This window comes from Paroedura picta, chromosome 1 (genome assembly GCF_049243985.1).
Source record: "Paroedura picta isolate Pp20150507F chromosome 1, Ppicta_v3.0, whole genome shotgun sequence".
Lineage (NCBI taxonomy): Eukaryota > Metazoa > Chordata > Lepidosauria > Squamata > Gekkonidae > Paroedura > Paroedura picta.
In genome coordinates, this window is record NC_135369.1 from 100,733,520 (window position 1) to 100,760,536 (window position 27,017).

Below are 27,017 nucleotides of genomic sequence, written 5' to 3' on the forward strand. Positions count from 1 at the left end.
TCGTTTGCACGCTGCCTCGAGTGATAAAAAAAAAATCCCCCCCCCTCTCACGGGCCCGATTTTCGGCTGAATTTATGTGTAAAAAATAAAGAGACTTTATTTCAGCAAACGGGCTTTTATGTGGTTTGTGCTTAGTGACTAAAGGTGAAGGACTGAAGCCAGGGAAGCCTCTAAACAGAAAGAGGCTCGCTGGTGCGTTTATCCCCGCTCGCTCGGAGAAAAAAAAATGGCGATCGCTTCGCCGGAAGTTTGGAGGAGAGAGCCAGGGGGAGGGACTTTGAAGAACCAGCAACAATGGTAACGCACAGGTCTTTAGCGCTACTGTTGCAGATTGGTTGCAGGAGTGTATCGCTATCCGGAGGGTGAATCCACTTTTCTGGATTCCCCTGAAAGCGCTACAACGAAGCGCTTTTTGCGGGTCGGTTTCAGGATTGTTGCAGATTGTCTACGACGTCGTGGGTTATGGCAAATTAGTAGCGTTTCCAATTAGCAACCATTGTGCTATTTTGAAGCCGTGCGAAATGGCCCTAAATAAATGAAATACATCAAGTGTTTGCTAAATTTCTTTCAGCTAAATTATAAAGTGTATGTAGGCATATTTCTAGACAATAGCTCCCAGCATATGACCCTGCAACCTTTTTGCATTGCCTTCATTACTGAGTTAGCCATTTATCTCAATGTCATAATGCTACATAATTTATCTGGGGGGGGGGATGATGCACAGATTTGTATGTGATTATTCGCACTTACATGAAAACATGGAAATGATGGGCCACTGGGATGGGAAAGGTTATGCTCCCTTATAAATCATTCCCAAGCATTGGTGGAACAACAGAAATCAATACAGAGCAGCTGAGCTGAACACAAGAGATACACGTCGCAAGACAGCCAGCAGGCATTTTATGGAGGCTCCTCTGCATTGTTCTTGAGTGTTGTTGAGGCAAAAGGAATCTTTCAGCATTGTCCATCAGCAACAGCAGAAAGTACAAAATGCAATGTGAGCAATCTGAAAGCCCTTCTAACAGTCAAAGTAGACATAAATTCATGTGTGCATTTGTGTTTGCTCATGCTAATTAAGTTGCCATACTCACTGCCATGGGTTCTAGTCACAGCACCTACCTTCAATGATTTTACAAGGGGATTTGATTTGAAAAGGTTTGTTCCAGATTATTTAAGCAGATAGATTTTTAATAATCTTGGATAATAAAGTAGTAAGTACTTTGTTGGTGAATTATATGGAATTACTGGAATGTAATAGTTAGTTTTGAATCATTTTAGATTTATAACTTCCAAATCTCAGCTCTGTCAACAACTGCAGAACATAGGCTGGGCTGTCAAGCATTTCAAATTTCAATGAGAACTGGTATGCTATACAACATATAGCTTTAACAGAAACAGTTATGCTCAGGAGCTCAAGAAGCAGCTACCGCATTCTTCAAAGAATTATAAAATAATGGCACAGGTATTTATTCTGTTTCCTAATATCTGGAAGATATATACCAAAGTTGTACTATGTCAGGACATCTCAGTTTTATATCCCTCTTCCTTCTCCAATGTTCTTTTAGAAACGCAAGGTAGTTCAGTGTTAACACATGGCTGTATTTTCAGCAAAACTCCATCTGGTGGCATAGAAAGATGACTCACAGTAGGATGGGGGAGAGGTTCCTTAAATTCCTGGGAAGTCTGGAAAAACTCCATTCATATCTCTTAAGCAAAATGTCACGTCACTTGGGAGAAATAAATGCAGTTTAATGTCTCTGTAGTTAACATCTGAGATTTCTAATGAATTTTCTTCTCTTGTGGAATAAAGATAAACTTTAAACACCAATAGAGAATTCTGATTCAGTGATTTGTTTGTGATTGGCTTTCTTATACTACTGCAATTCATTAAAATGTACTAGTCTATATAACTGTCAAAAGCTGATTAAAATCAATTAAATAACCACTTCCACACATTGGGCAAAATCACGTAATGTTTCCTACCCACAAATGCTTGATAATAAATTCAGCCATTTCTTTCCTCCACACTGTCGTGACATCTTGCATTTCCTCCTTCTCACTGGCTGTGAAAAAGGCACTGGCAAGAAAAATGCACTCTTTAAGTCACTGCTCCTCAATGGAGGCAACCAATCAGAGGTTTGGGTGCCTCCATACGATGGTCACCTCCAGAATTGATTTCTGTAACTTGCTCTACATGGGCCTACCCTTGTCTCTGACAGAGAAATTTCAGCTGGTGCAAAATGCAGCCACTAGGGTCCTCACAGGAACACCTTGGAGGGCCCACATCCAGCTAGCTCTGAGGCAGCTGCATTGGTTATCGGTTGTGGCCTGGATCAGGTTCAAGGTTTTGTTTTTGACCTGTAGGAAGGAGTGCAGTCATTGAAGGGCTGTGCTCTGTATCCCCATCCCGGTGGGTCAGTGAACCAACAACTCATGGTTGACCACATCAAATGCAGCTGACATATCTAACATCACAAGGATGGCTGACCTACCCCAATCTAGCTGGCAATCTAGCTGGCGCCATGAGTCTGCATGACTGTGCCACGTCTGGGGTTTCTCGAAGCCTGAAGAATGTTTCAGGAAGTTCTCAACAGTAAAAAAGTTGAGAAAGGTTGCCCTAATCCCACCATTTATACATTTATAGCACTGGAACAGAACTATTGTAATTTACTATATATTTCAACTCAAATTTCCTGAAAGGAATCGTTTTTTCTCTACATTTGCAGTCTTAAATTCACATGTATGTTACACTTGCACACAGTAGACAAGTATCATCTTTGTCCTATTGTCTTACATTCAGGGTTGACTCCACTTAACACTTTCAAGTCCATGAATTTCATTTATTTATTTATATTCATTTGCTTTAGTTACACTCTGCTTTTCTCACATATGAGACAATACAATCAACAAAATGGGACATCCAATAAACAATGCATTAGAATTGCAGAGGTCTTGAAACAACCATCAAGAACTGAAGCATAGTATAAGAATTAATAAGACACATTAAACAATGCAAAAACTGCAAGACAAGCGCATTCTTGAATAAGGTGCCCAGATTGGGAGGGACATATAGCGGAACACGGGGGGCAGGGGGGCGGTGGATCCTGCGAGGCAGCACGGGGAGAGGCGAGGTGGCTAGCCCTGAGCCAGAGGCGGCGGCGGCAGAGCCTGGATGGGGCTGGTGGCTAGGCAGCTGCCTCAGCCCCGCCCAGTGCAACCGGATAGTGAGGGTGGCTGGGCAGCTGCCTCTGCCCACCCAGGTCAGCCGGATAGAGTGGGTGGCCGGGCAGCTGCCTTGTCCCTGCCCCCAGCTTCACAGGGCAGCCAGATGGGGCGGGGCCGAGGCAGCTGCCTGGCCGCCCGCTCTATCCAGTTGCCTCCGCGAAGCTGGGGGGTGAGACCGAGGCAGCTGCCCAGCTGCCCGCTCTATCCGGCTGCCTCCACAAAGCCGGGGGCGGGACCAAGACAGCTGCCCGGCCGCCTGCCCCATCCGTGCTGGCCCGTTGCATGACGCCGACGCTGCCTCACCTCTCCCATTGCTGCCTCGCCCCTGCCCCGGGACAACTTAAGCAACATGGCGGGCTGCGGGGCAACCGACCTGGAGGCGGGGCAGCCCCGCCAGAAGCGGGACAGATGGGCACTTTATTCTTGAAGCAACTTACAGTAAGCTATACACAGAAGTACAGATTACAGTCCCGAATTATTTGCTGAAGCATAAGTCTATGCACCATTCTATATAGGCACTCTTCAATGAATCAGTTTTTCATAGTGTGCAGAAAGCCAGTAGAGTGGGAGCTTTCCTGACCTTCTCAGGCAGGCCATTCTAAAAGGTAGGAGCCATAGTGGGGAAGGCATCTGAATGGGTAGTTGTTGGTTTTGCCCATTTGCAGAACTCCCTTCTGACGAGCAAATTTGCCGTGGTAGAGCACAGGGGGAGACAGGCAATGTGGTATAGGTATTAGCATGTTAGGTCAGGACCTGGCTGACTCAGGCATTACTCAAACCATGATAGATTCAAGTGGGTAGCCACATTGGTCTGAAGGAACAAAACAAAGTTTCAGTCCAATGGCAACTTTAAGACCAATTTTGTTCAAGATGCAAGCTTTTGTGTGCACAGCACATTTCATCAGACAAGACCATGTAAGTAGAGAGTGGGTCCTGGATTAGCGCACAATGAAGATGTTTACCAGATGCAAGGAACTTACAGAAATAACAAGCTAGGTTTATCAGGTTATCATTCATTTGGGTTCAACTCTAGGTGAAAAGCACAGTAAAGGAAATAAAAATGTCAAGATTAAGGAGTAATGCACAAATGCATTCCCAATTGTGGAATCTGAGAATAATTAAAAGAACTTGTCACTACGAAATGGACCCAAACAGATTCTTCCCTGGTGTCCCAGCTTGGCACCACCTGATATAGTTAGCTTGTTATTTCTATAACTCTTATTTCATTGTCTAATGATGTGTGCTAGGTACCCGAAAGCTTACATCTTGGATAAAACTGAGTTGGTCTTAAAGGTGCCATGATGACTTTGAACCAGTCACTCATTTAGATAACCTTGAACCAGTCACTCACTCAGAGTCTAGCTACCTCATTGGCCTGGGTAGAATGTACGTAGGATAAAAATGAAATACCTGAACAAAAGCATGCATCTTCAGATACTAATTGGTGGCTATTCAGAAGCTGCAAACAAAAGAATGCGTTATTGCGTACAACACCTTGTAATCATCCTTGGGAACAGACCTAATTTACAATGAAGGCAATGCTTCCTGGATTGAGCTCATGGGGAGATGTTAGCCAGTAAGTTCTGAGGAGAAACAAAAGCTGGAGAAGGAAGAGGGTTAATGCTACTTAACAAACACCTTTCATTATTCCTATGCACAAATTACAGTGAACATATGTAAAATCCATGTGCAATGTACACTTGATTTTTCTTTATATATACAAGTAATTTTCATGTTACATTTATTTATTTATTATTTATTATATTTATATACCACCCTCCCCGAAGGCCCAGGGTGGTTCACATAAAACAGAACAGAAACAATATAGATAACTAGATTAACAATAATGAATGAAGTGAAACAACAAGCAACAAGGAACAGGAGAAAAATGGGGGAAACATTAAATTAACTCATGCTGATAGCCCATGAGTTAGTTTGGTGTAGTGGTTAGGAGTGCGGACTTCTAATCTGGCATGCTGGGTTCAATTCTGCGCTCCCCCATATGCAACCAGCTGGGTGACCTTGGGCTCGCTAGGGCTCTGATAAAACTGTTCTGACTGAGGAGTGATATCAGCGCTCTCTCAGCCTCACCCACCCCACAGGGTGTCTGTTGTGGGGAGAGGAATGGGAAGGTGACTGTAAGCTGCTTTGAGCCTCCTTCGAGTAGGGAAAAGCGGCATATAAGAACCAACTCCTCCTCCTCCTCCTCCTCCTCCTCCTTCTTCTTCTTCAGTGTGTTGGGCAGAATTATGGTGGGTGCCATAGGAGGGGGCTCAGGAGGAGGGCCCTTGGGAAGTGATGGTAAAGGTCACACATTCAGCCCACATTTATCCAGATACTGGCTACAACGTTTCATTTTTAAACTACACATGTGTAGGCCCTTTCTTACAACTAGATGTCTGCAAATACATACATGAATTCATTGTTACTATAATAATTCCTCTAAAATCACAGAATATACCACTGTGTTTAAACACTGATGAAACCTCATAAAAACTGGCTTAGCCTTACTATATTATCCTTATTTATTACATATATATACCAGAACCATATTTTCAGAAGATGCTAGCTACTTTTGCATGTGGCAGCTTCCTAGATTAAAAACCATCAATTATTTTGAAAAAAATCTTGTCACAAAACAAATTTACTTCAATGCACTTTTAACAATACATATCATGTATTTCACTGATTACCTGCATGTAAGTAAGCTTAAAATTATAGCATTGTTTGATAGAGTTAAAACTGACTGTTAATATACACCAACAGAAACCACATACCTGTTCATTCTTGGTCAGTCTGGTTTTGTTATGAATGTCTGATGTCACCAAGTTGAACCCATGTCTCTCAGACAGAATTCTTAACAGCAAAACCACAGTGCGACTTCCACACTTTCCAACCCTGTTGTATACTACTTGGCTTGGGAATGGAAGAACCTAAATAAAAAAGCACATTAACCCTCTCATTTTGGGATTTTCAGATGCACAAAGTAGTTGCACCATGGCTCAAGTTACATACACATCAAACACACATATTGATAGAAATACCAAAATTTCTGTTTCAAGTTTGCCAGGACTAAAATTCAGTCCAGTGGTGGTTTCTTTAATTTCTGTTGTAAGTCAGCCACAGGACAATGGGGACTCTGCAGATGAAGAGCTGGACAGTGAGAGCTCAGCCCTGGAAGAATCCCAATAGGGTGAGACAAAAGGACAAGTTGTCAAGACTAATGGGTTGAAGAGTCTGCAGATGTGCTTCAGCCTGGCACCAGCTGAGGGCACTAGGGCTGTTCACCAAAGTCACCTGCAGAACAACACAGGCAGCATTTAAGAAGTGAATGGCAGCTTAAAAAGCATAGTGCCCAGTTACTAGTTCAGCACGGCTTGCTGGAAATTGATGAGTCATCTCAGGATGACAGCTAGTATCTGAGTGAAAAACTATTTAAGGGGTGCTTTGACAACAGACAGATGTGGATGCAACTTTGCACAGGGATTGCTGCTTTGCTGATACCCACCCTGCTCAACTCCCACACTCTGATCTTGGACTGGAACAGTTGGACTTTGACTCTTAGAACTGCTTTTGCCTGACTTTCACTTTGACTCAGTTAGCACAATTAGTCAGAGAGTGATCAGTCATCCCCGAGTTACTTTCTCCCCTGCTCTGATCTAGTGTATTTGCATTTGTGAACCAATCAAATCTGCAAGGGATACTGGCCCATCCAGTCCACCACTCTGTCACACAGTGGCTAAAACCCAGGTGCCTTCAGGAGGCCAGAAAAGTTCTGCATTATTGTTGACTGAGATGAGATACAAGTGAAATTCAAAATACAGTACAAAAGATAATTTATAACTGTTCAGTTATATGTTCTTTATTAAATAATATACTTAAAAATTGGCCATTGAACCAAGCATTGTATGTTGCTATGATGGGCAGAATGTAAAATGCCTTCTAGCCCATGCAATCTTCATTTGTAGCACTGAACTCTCCAAAGCAACCTTTCCTTGTATGCCTACCACATCACAGGATTAAAATCTCTAGATGACAGACTTGGAAGTGAATAAGTCTTTTCTTATAGAAAGGCTGCCTTTGGGAAATCACAGCTTTCATTTACTTTTCAATTCAATTATTAATATTTTGCCTTACCACCATCTCATTGGGTCCACCCTTTGACACTGAAAGTCATATGGCTGAATCAGAATTACATCTTCATGAGTACCCAGGGCCAATATAATTTATTTATGAGCAATGCTTTGCATTTTTAAAGCACTTTAATAATATTAAGCAATCACTATGCTCTATATTTCCAACAACTTTAAAGCAATGCCAGTAAACAAACTGCAGTTTGAAAATGGCAACAGTAAATTACAAAAGGGGGAAAATCAGCACATTCTGATTACTTTATTTTTGGTAAAACTACCAACATTATTAATGGAGAAAGACGGCCCAAGTTTTTTCAAAGGAAAACAGACGTAGAAAACAGAAAGCGTTGTGCCTGTAGACTTGATTAGCTTTAGGATACTAAATAGCATCTGCTTGATGGTAATTGTTTTCTGAAATTCATTTCTTTGTTTTTTCACTTATGCAAACGGGGGATATCAGTTTAGGGTAGGGTTAGCAGCTCTGGGTTGGGAAACGGATTGTAGGGGTGAAGCCTGAGGAGGGCAGGGAAAGGATTTCAGTGGGGTCGTAATGTCACAGAGCCCACCATCTAAAGCAGGCATTTTCTGCAAGTGAACTGACCTCTGTCGCATAGAGATCATTAGTAATCCCAGAATAATGTCAGACTTCTGGAATTACAGGGGAAGTGCTTCTTTAATATTAACCTTATAAAAATACGCTTGAAAAGTTAGGAAGTAAGCAAATGTCCACCAACCCAGTGTTATAGCTACTAGCAGCGAAAAGGTTCCATATATTTAACTGTCTTTGGGAGCCAGCCATGATTCAGGAGAGGTCTTTTGTTTTATGTCAGGCTTTGGCTGCTTCTGCATCAGGAATTCGGCCCGATTCACTGCTCATCCGGAATCAGGCTAAATTCTTGCTTTTTCAAGACACTGGCACTGATCCAGGGCGGTCGTAGGCCTGGCAAGACTCAGGCCCTCAGCAAGGAAACACAGATGAATCCACTTTCCCTTTTTTGCCACAGGCCTGATTAGGGCATACGTTGGGCCTGGGCCGTCCAGAAGGGGGAAAATTGGGGCATCCTGACCCAGTTTCTCCCTACCCCCTCCCACTGACAAAAAAAAAAGAAATGCTCTAGGCAGCTCTGATGTACTGCACAGCATGGCAGAGCTGCCTGGGGTATTTCTTTTTATTTTGAAGAACGTTCTTAGAAATTAAAAAAACCCTGTCCACCCCACCCCACAGCATGGTGGAAACTCGCTGCCCTGGCTGCCTCATGCGGGGGCACAAATCTAGGGTAGGTAGGGTGCAGAGGGCTAAATGCTTCCCCCATGAGGGAGTGGGAAGGATTGGGGCAACTAGCCCCGGACCAGAAACCAGGCAGCAGCGCAGAGCAACATCTTCCGTGTGGTAAATGTCTCTGAAGACTTCTTACTACTTTCGAGAGTCTCAAAAGTATATTGTGAGACTGAACTCTCCTGTAATTTCTCTGCACATATCACTGAAGGCAGGGGTACATAAAAAATTGGAGATGCTGGATTTTGCTAGACATAAAAAAACAAAAGCACCTCACCTTACGTGGGGGTGGGCCATGTTCATCCATATAAGTGGAATTTCCTAGAGGGCGAGAAAAAAAAAGATGCAAGGAATTAGTGACAAACACAGACAATAAGAATTCAGCAATGGTTTATAGCAGCCTTTCTCAACTTTTTTTTTACCATTGAGAAATCCCTGGCACATTCTTCAAGCTTCAAGAATCAAGGAATCAAGAAAGTACACTTATTAATTACTTAACAGAGGGAACCTCCAGTGAGCTTGGTAATCTCCATAGTTACCATATGGGAATGTACAGTGAACATAAAGATGAACAACTTTAATTTTTACATGTAAAACTGGAAAAAGAGACATCCTAATGTGGACTACAAAGAACTGCAGAACTGACAAGTGGAGGAATATTGAGGTAATACTTGTAAAATAAAGATTCATATTATAAATGATGTACTAAAATAATCTTTAAAAGCCCATAGATCCAGTAAGAAGTAAGCAACAGAAGAAAAACAGCACAGGCACATGCTATTATGATTTCTCCAGAAGAGTTTCTCCTTTGAAGAAGAATTGGTTCTCAAATGCTGCTTTTTGATGTGGAAAACATCTTCTGGATCGCTTCGCAGGATGTAAATGGGTATGGACATCCGTACTCCTGCCTCAGGGAGCGAGCCAGAAAAGGGAGGGAGGGAGATGGCTAGGAGAGGAATAGGCTGCAGCGCTGATTGTGAGGCCACCGCAGGCTGAGGCGCCACTTTGAAGCCTCTGGGGGCCAAGGTGAAGACTGCACAGCTTGCGGTGGCCAGCCCCCACTACTTTCCATGCCCTTGAGGGATAGCCACAGGCCATGTGGCTCCCAGGGCTGTGCAGCTCCTGGAGGGTGGGCCGATGCTTCCATGGCCTTTGGGGGCAGGTCCCAGGCTGCGCAGCTCTCGGGGGGGGCAGCCCACTGCTTCTAAGGCCTCTGAGGGCAGGGGGCAGGGTCTGCGGCTCCAGGGTGGGGGTTGGCCGCTGCTTCCCAAGCCTCCGGTGGCCAGGTGCAGGCCACATGATTTCCAGGGTCTCCCCAGTGCTTCCCAGCCCAGAGGAGGCCAGAGACCTCTTGACACAAGAAGTAAGGAGGGGGGAGGAGGTTGGAGAAGGAAGAGGAAAGGAGTGAGAGGGGAAGTGGGGGTAGGAGTATATGTGTCTCTGTGTGTGTGTGTGAGAGAGAGGAGGGGGGAGGGAGGGAGGGAGGGAGGTGGATCAAAGATCTCTGGAGCAGGTATGTGTTCTACATACTTGTGAGAGCCTGAGTGTCACGACTTTTTATATCTACCAGAAGGAGTCTCAAAGCAGCTGCATGTGGAGGAGCGGCGAATCAAACCCGGCTCACCAGATTAGAAGTCCGCACTCCTAACCACTATGCCAAGATGGCTCTTCTTTGCATGATGCTCAAAAGCTTCTATGGATGCAGATATGTCCATGTCCTTGGGAAGGGTTTTATAGGCAATACTGAGAAAAGGCCCTACATGGATCTTAGAATCATAGAATCATAGAGTTGGAAGGGGCCATACAGGCCATCTAGTCCAACCCCCTGCTCATCGCAGGATCAGTCCAAAGCATCCTAAAGCATCCAAGAAAAGTGTGTATCCAACCTTTGCTTGAAGACTGCCAGTGAGGGAAATCAGTTTATGGTGATAAAATTTTTAAAGAACCATTAACCACTTTGCTCCTTGATACTCTCAGAAATACCTTTAAGCAACTTTTAAAAGATTTCTCACTGTAAACTCCTGTTGCTTGCTAAGTTTTATGCTCTTTTATAGCCCAACCCTTTATTTAATTATTCTGCATTTCTCCTTGTTTACCAAGTAGACATAAGAATACATCTTTCCTCCAGTCAATTTTTTCCTATAGTTTTTAAAGAATGTTTGATGTAGGAGATAATACAAATAAAACTTTATGAAGGACACTAGTATAAGAACATGCAATCTTAAGGTAGATTTACAATAAAAGATACAAAGGTAAAGGTAAAGGTAACGGTATCCCTTGCACAAGCACCGAGTCATGTCTGACCCTTGGGGTGACGCCCTCCAGCGTTTTCACGGCAGACTCAAAATGGGGTGGTTTGCCAGTGCCTTCCCCAGTCATGACCGTTTACCCCTCAGGAAGCTGGGTAAGATACAAAGGACATGTTCAAATTGAAGTCAAGGAATTAAGTATCAAGAACTGCAAACAAAGGCCCACAAAAGTGACTTAGAGTCAACTAAAGATTAAGGACCAATTATAACACCACAGGAATAGTAATGGCATTTCTAAAAGTTTGTAAGGAGGTCATGCTGGCAGTGGGACAGAGGTTAGTTTGTCAGCCCCTCTCATGAGATCTTCCAATTTCGTATATTTGACAGCACAGACTTTGAAAGCAGAAATCAAGTTGATACTGTGATGTAACAAATCATTATTGCTCTCCTTGTATTTATCCATAGCTATCAAATGTGAATAAATAATCTGAAAAGTGATATTTGAAGTTGTTCACAGGATGGGAATAGGAAGCCTTGAAAGAAAACAAGAGGTAGATTTATGAGAGTCAGGATCACACAACACAGAAAGTATGATTTTATGTAAGATTTAAGAAGATTTAAAAACCCTAGAGGGGTCTATAAAAACAAGTTTGAAAGTTTTGAGATCGGCATTCTTAGTCATTTCAGCAGCAGAATAACGAACAATAAATGACTCAGGCCCATTCCACACACAAAAGATATTGCACTTTCAATGTGCTTTGGCAGCTGGATTCTCCTGTGCAGAACAGGAAAATCTACTTCTAAAGTGCACTGAAAGTGCATTATCTATTGTGTGCGGAATAGGCCTCACAGTGGCAAGGAAACAAAGAATGCATGTCAAATTCAAGAGCGGTATCTAATAATCAGAGCTTTGCTAATAGTTTTTAAAAGAAAAAAAGGAAAACATTCATGTTGCAGATAATTGGCACATCAAAATGGCAAAAATTGAGGTGGTTAGAAAGGAGACTCTTGTAGCACAGAGTGGTAGGGCAGCAGACATGCAGTCTGAAGCTCTGCCCATGAGGCTGAGAGTTCAATCCCAGCAGCCGGCTCAAGGTTGACTCAGCCTTCCATCCATCCAAGGTCGGTAAAATGAGTACCCAGCTTGCTGGGGGGTAAACAGTAATGACTGGGGAAGGCACTGGCAAACCACCCTGTATTGAGTCTGCCATGAAAATGCTGGAGGGCATCACTCCAAGGGTCAGACATAACCCAGTGCTTGCATAGGGGATACCTTTACCTTTTAGAAAGGAGACACAGTTACATACCTTGATGATAGGACAGACAGTGTTAAGATTAGCATACATAGAAATGACTTAAGGCAGTGGTCCCCAACCTTTTTATCACTGGGGAACACTCAACGCCGGGGACCACTCACCGGGGACCACTCAACGCCTTTTACTGAGGCCCGGTGGGGGGGGGGTAGTTTACTCCTCTACTCTCAACCACTGCCCTAATGCTCTCTGATCGCTATGGTAATGTTTAAACATCCCTTCAAAATAAGATACAGGCACGCCACAACAATGAAGTGTGTTGTAAAGGGCTGGGGGGGATGAAGTAAAGGGCCGGGGGGGGGGGGAGAAGGCATCCTTCGGGGCCCACCTCCAATTAGTCGAAGGACCACATGTGGTCTGCGGCCCACAGGTTGGGGATCGCTAACTTAAGGACTCTGTGGTTTAAAACAGATAACACTGAGTCTCAAATGTTTGAAAATTATCTAGGTTTCTAGAGATGTTAAGTCTAGCTTGGGAATGGGTGGGATGAAAAAGGATCATGGGCAGATGGGAACTGTCCAATAAAGGGAACACCTGTTTTTAAAATGCATATTGAAGCTTAGGGAGAAGTTGTCAATCAATGAAAAAAGCAGAACTCTGACTATGCAGAGCTAATTTCCCTTTCTCTATGTTGTTCTTTAAAAGTTCCCATTAAGAATCTGAGGACTTCGGACACTGTAGTGCAGAATGTAGACATCCTTATATGAAAAATTAGGATATTACATTATGTTTTTATTTTAATTTGCTCTTATATATAATGTTTGCACATAGTGATTTAGATAATTATAATATATTATCAATAATATACTTTTCGATAACCAAGATATGTAATAAAACATGCCCAATGGTCAGATACTCATATTTAAAACATATCACCTTGCTGTCTGGCAGTCAGACAAAATTTATATTAATAGGCATTTTTACTAAATTTGTCTTTTGCTAAGTCTTCCTATTATTCAACTGTAGTTGTCATTAAAAACAAGCATATTGTATACAGAATAAATAATCTGTAGAAGAAACAACCACTGTAATTAAGGCAGTCAAGAGAACTCTGCTATTGATACAAAATTGTTCCTTGCTTTATTTCAAGACTTCTCTCTCTATTCTGTGCAATAAAAGCATAAATTTATTATCAGTCCAAATACATACAAGTAAATGGACTCAAGCACATTTAAAATATTAAATAATTTTATTTAATATTTATTTAATATATAATAAATATATATTTCAGTTAAGATTTATGTAAGTCTATAAGTTCATTATGCTTTCAGAGACAAGATTCTTATGAAAGAGAATTAGTTTTCTGTAAGCAGAAAACAGGCAACACACCATAAAGGAGTGCAAGAGTCAGGCTATGGGACAATTCTAACCTCCTAGAAGTCACCTAGAGACCCAAGTCTACTGAATGTTACTAGTGAACCATATTGTACCTGTCTATGATTTTCATGTTCTCTGTAAACTGTCCTGAGCTGCGAGGGGACAGTGACAAACCAAAAAGAAACAAACAGACAGATAGGGCTGTCATTTTAGGATTAAAGTTATATGAGGGCTGGAAAGCGGGGAGGAGGAGGAGGAGGAGGAGAAGAAGAAGAAGAAGAAGAAGAAGAAGAAGAAGAAGAAGAAGAAGAAGAAATGGTTCTTATATGCTGCTTTTCTCTACCCGAAGGAGTATCAAAGCAGCATATAATCAGCTTCCCTTTCCTCTCCCCACAACAGACCCCCTGTGATTTAGTGAAGGCTGAGAGAATCCTGATGTTACTGCTCGGTCAGAACAGTATCACAGCTGTGATGAGCTAATGTCACCCAGCTGGCTGCATACGGGAGAGTATGGAATCAAACCTGGTTTGTCAGATTAGAAGTCTGCACTCCTAACCACTACACCAAGCTGGCTCTGAAAAATACCCCCTCTTCATACAAGTTCTTAACTTCTTTACTGTCTGTATCTGTTGCCTTTATTAGAAAAAACTACAAAGACCACTAAATGCAATGTTCTCACTAATGCAGTTCTCTCATGCATGCGTGTACACAAATACTGCACATACACCAACTCCAGGCAACAATGCCTTTCACTAACCAAACGGATTTTAAGAAAAAAAACTGAATAGAGAAAAAGAGAAAAACAGTTTCATCTTTCATTTCTAACCTTGGGGTTGATATTTTAAAAACAGGGTGAGGCTGAAGAAATGTGATTGCATTTTCGCCCAGCCATTTATAAGGGCAGCCAATAAAACCATTACTCAGACTTAAGCCATTCTCTATAAAATAAATGTAAGGGAGGGGGAGACAAAAGATAATGAAGAAATGCTGGAATATCCAAATTGGCTAATCAGAAATCCTTCATAAATGAAAAAGAAGATTTTTTAAAAGGAAGAATCCAAAGCTTGTTAAGGAACCTGCAACACATATTCTCAAGCAGAAATACGGTAACTTGACACTACATATTCCAGCTCTACTTGCAGTTAAGTCTGTACATGTCTGGGATTTTCATGTCTCTGTGATGGTCATGCAGCTTTAGAGCTCCCTCTGCATGGAGGTCCCTTATGCAGCTACACTTGGAAGCCCCAGACATCAAGGGAAGGCATTATTCTTCTACCAGGCTTTACTGTTTGGCTTCTGGCTTCATTTATGGTACAGATTATTGATATGTGTGTGTGTGTGTGTGTGTGTGTGTGTGTGTGTATGCATACATACATACATACGTGTGTGTGTGTGTGTGTATATATTCACTGGACATTTCTCAGTTGATGCTCATCTCTAAAAGAAGAATTTATGGAAGACCTGGGTGTAAACTGCACGGAGCTTTTATTCCAACCCCAGATCGATTCAGTCCCTGCCCTCTACACAGAATGCGATTTCCGTTTGGATTTTGGGCGATTTAAATTTTCCTTCTGCAGCAAGAAGGATTGATCTGGAGTGACCCTACCTTTATTGTGCAATATCTCAGAGTGCTTTTAATGTTCAATATATTTTAAAATCTAGATTGGGAAACCAAGCTCCGTGGTAGAGAACCTCTGATAAGCCACACCTGGTCATGTGACACACTTGCCTTAAAGGAGAAGCCACTAATTTCTCTCAACTTCTGTTGGTCCTGGATTTTTCTTCCCTCCTCTGCCTTTTTCAATCTTCTCCCCCACCCCTCCAAGATAAGAAAGAGGCTCCCTGCCTGGCTCCTCTCCCCCCCCCTTCAAGAAAAGAAAGAGGCTTGGCTCCCCCCCTCTGAACTACCCTAACCAGGTGCAGAAGACTTTCCTGTTTCAATGGGGAGGGGGGGGGAAGAGGAAGATCCGAGTTCAAAGAGATCTGAATTCAACAGGATTGACAATGGAATAAAGAAAGTGCAGACTCTGGCTAGGTCTTCATACACTATTAGCCTTTTCAAAACAACTAAAATCCTAATTAGTTGTTTGGTAGATTAAAAATTCTAATTTGCTGGAGACTGCTTCTCAGCATCACTCTGATGGTTCCATTATGGGCAGCATAACTATACAATTTAATTTTGGATTTCTTATGCTTTAAAAATATGAAAAGGGAAATTCATTCTAAAGAAGCTGTCTAGTATTTTCCATAATTTCTCTACTTCTTATTTAGATTGAAGCAATGGACTACATCCAGACAAACTTGACAATTTCCATGAATCCCTCCCCCTCATTGCCACGGACTCCATCCCATAAAATTTCCCAAGTTCCAGTAGGATGTTGTAGAGGTCAGTGGGCTGCAATTGGAACTGAGAGGCAGGAAATTCCTTCTGCTTTTGGACAATGTAGACTGAATTCAGCTCAAATAATTGAATAATTAGAATATGGAAGTAAGAAAACAAGATAGCCTACTTCCTACTTTGCAAGAAACCACAATTTATTTTATTTTACTTTGTGGAACATGTGAACTACCAGGAAAAGCCTGATAGTATTATTTGGAAACACTGAGTCATGTTAGTGACTTAAAATAAGTATATCCAGGAAGAAAATTATTCCATTTTATTAGAACAGCAAAGAACTAAATCTGACCTTATCCAAAAGAGTTGGCATTATTATGAATATTTTTTAAAACTTTTGTGTAGAAAAGATTTTTTCTGTTTTCTACATAGGGGTTGGAAGCAGGAAATCCCTGTAGCTCTAGAAATAGTCACTTTTTTGTACTGTATTTATTCCCCCCCCTCTCCCCCAAGGTTGGGTTTCTCCATCCACTGTCCACAGAGATTGCGGGCTTTGAGTGAAGACGAAAAAATCTTGATTGCTGAGGTAATTTTTTATGAATTGACAATTGGGGGATAACCCCCCCCCAACATTTTCATGACCTTTCTAAAGTTCCCTGCTGTTTGCCAAGTCAAGTACTGACATGAGGGATTTCCCCTCCCGCCTATCCTTGCATGCATATTTATAAATCACTGGCCAATATACTTTAAGGATCAATCCTTAATATAAATTAAGTCATTTCTTGAAGACAATATATTTTAAATAGCAGTTCAGAGTGAGTTCTGCTTTTGTAATTTCCTAATGAGCTATTTAAGCTATATCACAGTCTTTGAGTCATTTATTTTACATTTTAATTTACAGCTGAGATTTTTATTTGAATCTGTATATACCTTTCCAATGATATTTGAACCATGGAAATATTCACCAGGGACCCCAGATTTTGCCTTAATATCTGGAGAGCTACAGAAAAGTGATAGGGTCCTTATCTCTTATGAGACAAAAGAATTGAATTTACTTGTAACTATTGTTCACCGAGTGGTCGTTTGTGCAAGCTGCTCACTCCCACTGCTGTGGGAGATGAGCTTCCAAGCTTTTAGAAGAGTGCTCCCCCTTCCCCTTCATCTCAAGCCCTGTTTTTGCTGCCCAAAGGGTCAAATGACAGAGGTGGGAAGAGAATTCCTCCCTCAGATTTCCCTCTGCTGCCTTGAGGGCTAAGAGAGAGGTCAGCTGATTAGCCCACAGTGGGGAAAGTAGAGATAATGTGCACCTGCTCAATAAACAACAATTACAGGTAAGTGCAATCTTGTTTTCATTGCCATGGCTTCTTTACAGTTCCACATTGGAGAGTACCAAGTTTACTTACTGAGAAGGTGGGTAGACTGACTACACCGCTTTCAGCACAGCAGCCTCATTCCTGGAATCCACATCCATGAAGTAGTGCTTTATGAAAGTTGAAGGTGTTGACCAGGTTGCTGCTGTACAGATATCATCTAGCAACAGTCTGGACAGGAAAGCTGCCCGTGTAAAGTGAGCTTTCAGTACAATGGGGCATAGCATGTTGGACTCTCTGTCAGCTATTTTCATAGCGGAGACTACCCATCTAGACAGTGTCTGTGAGGATGCTAACTGGCCCTCATGGAGAACTGTGTGGTTTAAATTTAAAGGAGTGCTCTCCTAAGATGAGCCATGTGTAATGTTTGTTTAGATATCAAAGTTGAGGTGTAGGTGGTAATCAGTGGGTTATCACACCTGGACCACACCTACCTTCCTACTCTGGGAGTAGTAGTTGCTAGAAGTTGTGGATGCTAGATGAACCTCGTAGCAAATTGTTCACTACCAGATGTGTGATGCCTTTTTGCACAACTGAAGGGAGACTATACCCCTTGTTTAAATAGAATTTTTCTATGGTGTTATCTGCAGCTAGTAAGATGTGTTGTCCCTTGAGCAGCAATGTAAAACAACCAAGAGCATACCTGATCACTCTTAGTTCCATCAAATCAATGTGAAATTTTACTTCAGACTGTGACCATGTTTCCTTAGCATTATAGTGATTGCAGTGTGCTTCCCAGCCCATGAGGGAAGCATGTGAACACTTGTAAATCATGACACCAAGACCTTAAAGAAACACCTTCAAGTACTTTTCTTAATGTACCTCATCATATTGGTGTTTTCATGATGGCTCTGGGCACAGACAGCTTTTTCAACTGCAGATGTATTGTGGTGTTAAATGTACAGATAAACTAGTTCTACAACAATCTTATCTATGACTTAGAGTGCAGAAACATGGTTTTAGTGGATCCGATGTATCCCAATAGTTTTAAATATTGTGTGCTAAATGGAATCTGGTAGCAGACATCTGTTTTAACAAGGATATTATATCTTTAATCCTATGGAGTAGGAGGCAGGCCTTCCATTCAACTGGGTCAATCAGGGCCCCTATAAGCTCAACGAATTGTGAGGGTGAAAGATGGAAATTTTCCCGATTGACTATCAAACTCAGGGGAATATAAGGTTATGTAGAGCAAACTCCAGGTGCGTTAGATCACTAATATCTGTCATTTGTTTATTTTGCCCTCTCCTGCTGGCTCCTCTGTTCCCTTTCTCTTTTTCCCATGGGAAATGCTTTGAGGATTTTAAGGCTACCTTATGCTTCCTACAGTGCATTGGTATGGTGAGTACATACAGTGCACTGATTCTCCTTCTCCTAGCCACTGAGTGCAGCTAATCCATTAAATCTATCAAGAAAGCTATAGATGAAGCAAATGTACTTTTCTACTTGGCAAAGTACTCACCTGGCAGCAAGTGCTATTGACTTCAGGTGAATAAGTATCTGACCTATTACTACAATGAGAATCTGTGAAAATACAATGTGATCTGTTACAAAGCAAAGGGAGTAGATAAATGTGCTGCCCAGACACCACCTTTTCTAAACAGTTTCTTAGATAAAAGGAAAAGTGATATATCCCTAAGGCATCTTTCTAAGAGCTGATAAATTAATTGATCAGGGTATGATATAGTGTCGTTTAGTCAAGGCTATGGTCTTCCCAGTTGCAATGTATGGCTGCGAAAGTTGGACCATAAGGAAGGCCGAGCGTCAAAGAATTGAGGCTTTTGAACTCTGGTGCTGGAGAAGACTCTTGCGAGTCCCTTGGACTGCAAGGCGAACAAACCAGTCAGTCCTAGAGGAGATCAGCCCTGACTGCTCTTTAGAAGGCCAGATCCTGAAGATGAAACTCAAATATTTTGGCCACCTCATGAGAAGGAAGGACTCCCTGGAGAAGAGCCTAATGCTGGGAGAGATCGAGGGCAAAAGAAGAAGGGGACGACAGAGAATGAGGTGGATGGATGGAGTCACTGAAGCAGTAGGTGCAAACTTAAATGGACTCCGGGGAATGGTAGAGGACAGGAAGGCCTGGAGGATCATTGTCCATGGGGTCGCGATGGGTCGGACACGACTTCGCACATAACAACAACAACAATGATATAGTGTGGAATTGGGGGCTTGGCTACTGAATGTTACATTTTCAGGGAGAGGACATTTTCCAGTTCAGTTTACCATATGGCGATGTGGTAAGCAAAGAGGAATCCTACACGCCAGACATCACCCCTAGTCTCTATAGTCAAAACATTAAGCTGAATATTTGTTGTGAACTACAGATATACCAATGAACTAAACAGATCCAAATTTCCTTGCTGTATACAAGCCATAACTTTTATTTATTTATTTATTTATTTATTATATTTATATACCGCCCTTCCCCGGAGGCTCATATGCCACTTTACTTAGAATGGTAATACAACATAAGCATTGAGAAGGAATGGTCTGTGCCTTCCACAGAACCACAGAGTTGGAAGGGTCCATACTGGACATCTAGTCCAACCCCCTGCTCAATGTAGGATCAGCCTAAAGAATCCAGGATAAGTAGCTGTCCAGATGCTGCTTCAAGACTGCCAATTAGGGGGAGCTCACCATCTCCTTAGGCAGTTGATTTCATTGCTGAACTACTCTGACTATGAATTCCCTCCCCCTGATATCTATCTGATATCATTCTACATGTAGTTTAAACCCATTACTTCAGGTGCTATCTTCTGCTGCCAACAGGAACCTTTCCCTGCTCTCCTCTAGGTGACAACCTTTCACATACTTAATGACAGCAATCATGTCCCCTCTCAACCTCTTCTTCTCCAGGCTGAACACTCCCAAGTCCCTCAGCCTTTCCTCATAAGGCTTGGTCCCCAGGCCCTGGATCATTCTTGTTGCTCTCCTCTGAACTCTCTCAAATTTGTCCACGTCCTTTTTGAAGTGAGGCCTCCAGATCTGCACACAGTACTCCACATGGGGTCTGGCCAATGCGGTACACAGAGGGACTATGGCGTCTTGTGATTTTGACATGATGCCTTTGTTGATACAGCCCAAGACTGCATTAGCCTTCTTTACCGCCACATCACACTGTCTGCTCTTATTTAGTTTACCCTCCAAAAGTACTCCAAGATCACATTCACATACACTGCTACCCAGAAGTGTATCTCCCATCCAGTATGCATATTTCTCATTTTTGTGACCCAGATGTGAACTCTGCACTTCTTGTTTTTGAATTGCATCTTGTTCTCATTTGCCCACTTTTCCAGCATGTTCAGATCTCACTGAACTCTATCTTATGGAGTGCTTACTACTCCTCACAATTTGGCGTCATTTGCAAATTTAATGAGGAGTTTCCCTACCTTCTCATCCAGATAATTGATAAAAATGTTGAAAAGAATCAGACCCAGTACTGAGCCCTGTGGCATCCCACTGCTCACCTCCCTCCAATCTGATGAAACACCATTGACAACCACTCTTTGGATGCAGTTTTCCCTATCCACCTAACCATCTGAAAATCCAATTTATAGTCCTCCAGTTTACCCATCAGAATATCATGGGGAACTTGTCAAAAGCCTTACTGAAATCCAGGTAAACAACATCCACTGAGTTTCCATGATCTAATAAGATTGTTACTTGGTCAAAGAAAGAAACCAGGTTGGTCTGACAGGACCTGTTGGAGACAAATCCATGTTGACTTCCCTGGATCGACAAATTGTCTTTCAGATGATTGCATATCGTCCTCTTTAAAATCTGTTCAACATATTTATAAATGATGATTTGGATGAGGGTTTAAAGGGAATACTTATTAAATTTGCAGATGATACTAAACTGGGAGGGGTAGCAAACACAACCAAGACAGAATCAGAACACAGGATGATCTTGATAGGCTCGAGAAGTGGGCTAAACTGATAAAATGAAGTTCAATAGGCACAAATGTAAAGTTCTGCATTGAGGTAGGAAAAACAAAATACACCAATATAGGATGGGGGAGACTTGTCTTGGCAGTAGCATGTGAGAAAAGGATCCAGGAGTCTTAGTAGACCATACATTGAACATGAGTCAGCAATGTGACCCGGTGGCTAAAAATGCAAATGGGATTTTGGGCTGTATCAAGCGGAGTATCATGCCAAGATCACGGGAGGTGATGGTACCATTTTACTCTGCTCTGGTTTGGCCTCACTTGGAGTACTGTGTTCAGTTTTGGGCACCCCAGTTGGAGGGATGTAGACAAACTGAAGCATATCCAGAGGAGGGCAACAAAGATGGTGAGGGGTTTGGAGACCAAGACGTATGAAGAAAGGTTGGGGGAGCTTTGTCTGTTTAGCCTGGAGAGGAGACGGCTGAGAGGGAATTTGATAACCATCTTCAAGTATTTAAAAGGGTGCCATATAGAGGATGGAGCAGAGTTGTTCTCTCTTACCTCGGAGGGATGGACCAGAACCAATGGGATGAAATTAATTCAAAAGAAATTCCATCTCAACACCCGGAAGAAGTTCCTGACAGAGCTGTTTCTCAGTGGAACAGGCTTCCTCGGGAGGAGGTGGGTTCTCCATCTTTGGAAATTTTTAAACAGAGGCAGGATAGCTATCTGATGGAGAGGCTGATTCTGTGAAGATTCAAAGGGGTGGCAGATTACAGTGGATGACACCTCTCCAGTTTTCCAAAAGGTCATAAAGATGATGGACAAGGGTTCCATAAGCTCTCCAAAATGTTCTTTGGGCACTCTTGGGTACATATCATCTGGCCCAGAGGATCAGAACTCATCCAGTGCAGCCAGGTGCCTCTCAACAACCTCTCTGTCCATGTCAACTTGCCACCCAGACAGTATACCCTGCCTACTACCATTCCTAGTTGTATCCATATTCATCTGGGAAAACACAGAGGCACCTGTTCCTTTCATGTCACTGACACATGAGCATGTAATGAAGTTTTATCAAGAGATTAGAAGCATACCAGATATATTTTGGTCTACCCAAGTTTAGCTGCTTTTTTCATTTGCAGGGAGTGGGAGTGGGAACACTACAACCAGTCTTAAAATTCCACAGAGCAAACAATAATTATTTAGCCATGCTTTTTTCTGTGTCTCTTTCCTGTTTTTGTTTAGTTTGCAGAACCACAGCAGTATATCACCATATAAGACCATTTTAGTATAACCTTTCACACAGTGCTCATAATCTCTTCCACCTCTCACACTCTTTGTAAACAACCCCCTCAAAGAGACAACTTAAACTATAGTTAAAGAAGGCCATCTCCACACAGCAAGAGAGGTTCAGCATTGTATACTACAACAGGGGTAGTCAACCTGTGGTCCTCCAGATGTTCATGGACTACAATTCCCACGAGCCCCTGCCAGCAAATGCTGGCAGGGGCTCATGGGAATTGTAGTCCATGGACATCTGGAGGACCACAGGTTGACTACCCCTGTACTACAAGGCACATTGTATGCAGGCATTAAAAACTTATATGGTTCATTGCTTTGGAATAACTTTTGCTCTAGTTACATACTGAAGACTTAAGCAGAACTGGACATTAAGAAAGATGTAGCAATATAGGGGGTTCCTGACTTCCCATTCTTTTACAATCTTAGTGAAATGCAAATTGGTTCATCTCTACTCTCCAGTCTCCTAGCCTAAGCTTTTGGCCTGCAACATGTGGTTACTGCTCATGATGACTGCTGATACCTTATTTTCTCAGTCTTATACTGCCCATGACAGTTTAACAAAGAAAGAATTATAAGGAAAGGGAAATTAATGAACAGACATGATGTGCCTTACATATCACTTATTCAGAAACTGGGCTGTAAATATTATTACAGTTGTAATCTCTGGTATTCAGATGTAATAACTAATTTTCAAATTTGCAACCTTGAGAGGTAAAGCAACAGAACACACAGAGCAGATGGTACTTCACTGGGAATATATTAATATTTATTCATTAAATTTGTGTTCCACTCTCCTGCCAAGAACTGATATTAGCACATAAAAGTGTCACACCATTTTATCATGAAATAGTTTCAGTGAACTAGTGACATTTGATCCAGGGTCACTCAGTGAGCTTCATGGAATTTTAAGCATGTCTCCTAATCTGATACTGTATCACACTAGCTCTATATACGACAATATAAATATTGTCATATCTAGAACTGCACCTACAGCTACAAGTTTAGCACTATCTCCGCCTCCAGGTGTCCCGTCTTTGCACCCGCCTCCCTCTTCATTCTTACAGGGGATGGGAAGTGCTTTTTTAAAAACGGAGAACACCCTGGAGCAATAAATAGGTGGATAAGTGTGCAGGTGATACCAGAAATAAAAGTATTTTTTTCCAAAGTTGTGACACAAAACATCCCTTTGGGGGAGTTCCCCCTCCCCCAAAATCTGGAATGAGATGAATCTTTAAAAGTATCTAAAGACTCATGATTCCATAAGGGGTGACATTCAAAAAGTACTATGCATCTATGCACAGGTGTTTAAATAGAGAAGTATAAATTTTAAAAAAATTATTGGGCATTGCGAGACCTTTAAAACACAGAGAAAGGGGATTGGCTGCCTGGGTTGATTGACAGGCAGAAGAGAGTCATGTATAAAGCGTGTTGCTCTCTTCCGCCATTTCCAGCAGCAGTTGCGGAGGGTGAGAAGTGCGAAAAGGCGGCAGACAAGAGCGAGACAGCAAAAAGCTGAGGAGTAGGTAGGATGTGCAATAATATTTAGTGCTACGCCATTCAGCTGGCGTAATGCTATTTTTACTGATGTGAGGAAATGCCCTCAGTAAACCAGAAACTAGTCAACAGCAACAACGAAGTCTTTAATAGCATATTTAAAATACAATATAAGGAAGAAAAGTGCAGAAGGATCCACTGCAATACAGAGTAAACAGTGGGACAAAAGAGTGAGGCAAAATACATTCATGATCTCTCATGGCGAGATATAAAAACTTTGCAACTGCTTCAATTATATCATGGTTTTGGGATGTCAAAAGAAACTGAATCTTAAATTCATCCAAATGAATTCTCTTTTACAAAGCAGCGTTAAGAAATTATGTTCAGATTGAGAAATAAAATGGACAATGGGAAAAAAAAAAACATGTGTGATTGCTTCTTAACAGCATTGTCCACAGGGGGAAAGCCTAGCTGAATATGGGACCTGTTGAAATCTCCCATATAGAACAGCATTATGTAGAGCATTAGTTCTAGCTAGTGTAAGTGCTCTACACTGTTGTGGGATGGTTAGATGATAGAAATATGCAGCTAGGGACTGAGAACTTGGTAAGATCCCCAAGCTCATTGGAGAGCAGGTATTCCTAGCTTTACTGCTAAGTTCCTGCAGTACAAGGAGCCTAAAGATATTCCTACAGATTTAATTCCCCCCTCAATGTGTCTTAGCCATGTTGATGATTCATGTTCAACTAGCAAAGGGGAAATTAGACCTCTAGGATCAGATCTGAAAGGCATACAAAGCCACAACTTGATTGTTAACAACCATGCTGTGGTTTCCAATAGTCTGGCTGGTTTCTAGACACAGGACTAATTAAGAGGCACAGTTCGGTGTCCCAAGGATTTTGCGCAGGAAAATAGATTGGAGATTTTCAACAGCTTGGTTAAAATCATTGATCCAAATAGGGATGCCATAGAGCAGGTGGGCACTTAGTTTCACATTGAATACATTGAGGGCTGCTAGTACGTATTGATTACCTGCAGTGTAGAACAAGGGTAGTCAACCTGTGGTCCTCCAGATGTCCATGCACTACAATTCCCATAAGCCCCTGCCAGCATTTGCTGGCAAGGGCTCATGGGAATTGTAGTCCATGAACATCTGGAGGACCACAGGTTGACTACCCCTGGTGTAGAAGAAACATGTAATTGCCAGGGAACTAGTTTTTGCAACTGTGATTGCATATTTCCTCTGTGTAACCCAGTTTGCATTTTGGTGAAAATTCCTAAGTATTTGAAGCTTTTAACTAGTTCACTTATGTTACCTCTTAATTTTCATTTAAGAGGCTTCCATGGATTTTCAAAAACCACAGTTGTTGACTTCTAGAAGTTCAGAGCAAGTCTATTTACTCCACAGAAGCCCAGGAATTGAAGCAATAAGCGTTTTAGGCCAATTTGTCAATGGGACAGTACTGCAGCATCATCTGCATATAAAAGTAATGGGGTATGAAGGGAACCAAGTTTTGGGCTATGGCCAGCTTTGGAGGATAGGATCGGAACAAGATCATTCTTAAGAAGGGTAAATAAGAGGGGGGCCAATATGCATCTTGTTTTACCCCTCTATTAATTGGTATTTTTCGAGTAAGACTCCCAAGGGAGGTGAATCTGACTTGGCAACAGGTAGAAGAATAGTGTTTTCTTATATGAGCCTTTTATCTATCTCCAACAGCTTAAATGAAAGGATGGGCAAAGATTGCTCTGCACTTTCAAGAGCACTGGGCTTGGACCCAGATGAGCTCCTATCCAATTTTCTTTCTGATGCAAGGCATTCCATATAAATGATACTGGACTGGCAAAATTTTGCATACGTTTTGATAGAATGGTACTAAATGGCTAATTCCCCCATGATTACCCTGGGGAATTTACATTTGCTTCTGGGAGAAGTAGCAGTGTGATTGACTATATATTGTTTTCCCCTGTTTTGAGAGATTAAATTGAGGTATTCTGTATTAGAGACTGCATTGATAGCTATCACTTTCAACTGATGTTGAACATTAAGGCTACCTCTTCCCTAAGGTTGCCCCATCTATTGAACATTAATGATAATTCTTCTGAGATTATAAAATCTTATGATAATATAATTACTTGCATTCATCAATTATTTAGCTCCCAGTCTAACATACAGAAAGTAGAAACTCAAATTCTTGGTTTGATAGAGAATGTTGTAAATTAAAATCTCAAATCCATACCATTTATCATGATTATAGTGAATCCAGCACTCAGCTTATGCCTGCAGAATATTTCCATTTGAAGAATCAATTATACCAACTAGCAAAGAAAAAGTGGTTATATTAAAAACAATGGGAACAACTTGTGTAGGCTACAATTACCAACAATACAGCTTTTATGAGAAATCTTCTTTAATCAACATCATCCCCTCCCATACTTGGTATGAATATTTCTTAAACCAATTCCACAAGGATAGAGTAAGCTCTTGTACGCTCCCTGAGATCAATCCAGCAGACATCCCACACTGGGCCCCAGTCATGCCTGATGAAGTCAGGGCTTGTGCCTAGGAAAGTACCTGGATCTGAGGCAATCCTGCCTGAGCTGCTCAAAACCTTCCCAGATTGGTGGGTTCCTCTTTTGACTGCTCTCTTTACTGTGATCAACAAAACAGCCTTAATGCCTGATTCACAGACAAATGCAATCCTTGTTCCAGTATTTAAAAAGGGTGAGCGTTTGCTCCCAACCAATTATAAACCCATCAGCCTTCTTTCTATTGTTGGGAACTATATGCCAAACTCCTGTGAAATAAACTTACTTTGTGGTTGTCTGAGGAAAGGATTCTAGGCCCTGAGCAGGCTGGATTCTGTCAAGAGAAATCCACTCTTGATCACTGCGTCCACCTTGATCACATTCTTGCCCACCTTGTCAACAAATATAGTAAGAAAGACGGTCCAACTCTTTGCAACTTTTCTGGACTTTAAAAGGGTCTTTGACTCTATCCCTAGAGATCTTCACTGGTAAAAGCTTAGTTGAGTGAAGTGCAGGTAGACAAAGGAAGGTGACTGCCAAGTCAGAAGGATTAAGCGTGGGCACAACATCCATTTCCTACAG

The 27,017-nt window shown here is 41.9% G+C and overlaps 1 protein-coding gene across 1 annotated transcript in view; it reads right to left on the reverse strand.

Annotated features, from left to right (window-relative positions):
- Window positions 1–27,017, reverse strand: part of UST (uronyl 2-sulfotransferase) — a 186,811-nt gene that overhangs the window by 94,752 nt on the left and 65,042 nt on the right. The window contains exons 2-3 of the mRNA XM_077350321.1: window positions 8,912–8,955; window positions 6,003–6,158 (exon numbers count right to left, since the gene is read on the reverse strand). Of these exons, the coding sequence (XP_077206436.1) occupies window positions 6,003–6,158; window positions 8,912–8,955 (200 nt within the window). The remainder of the gene's footprint in view (window positions 1–6,002; window positions 6,159–8,911; window positions 8,956–27,017) is intronic.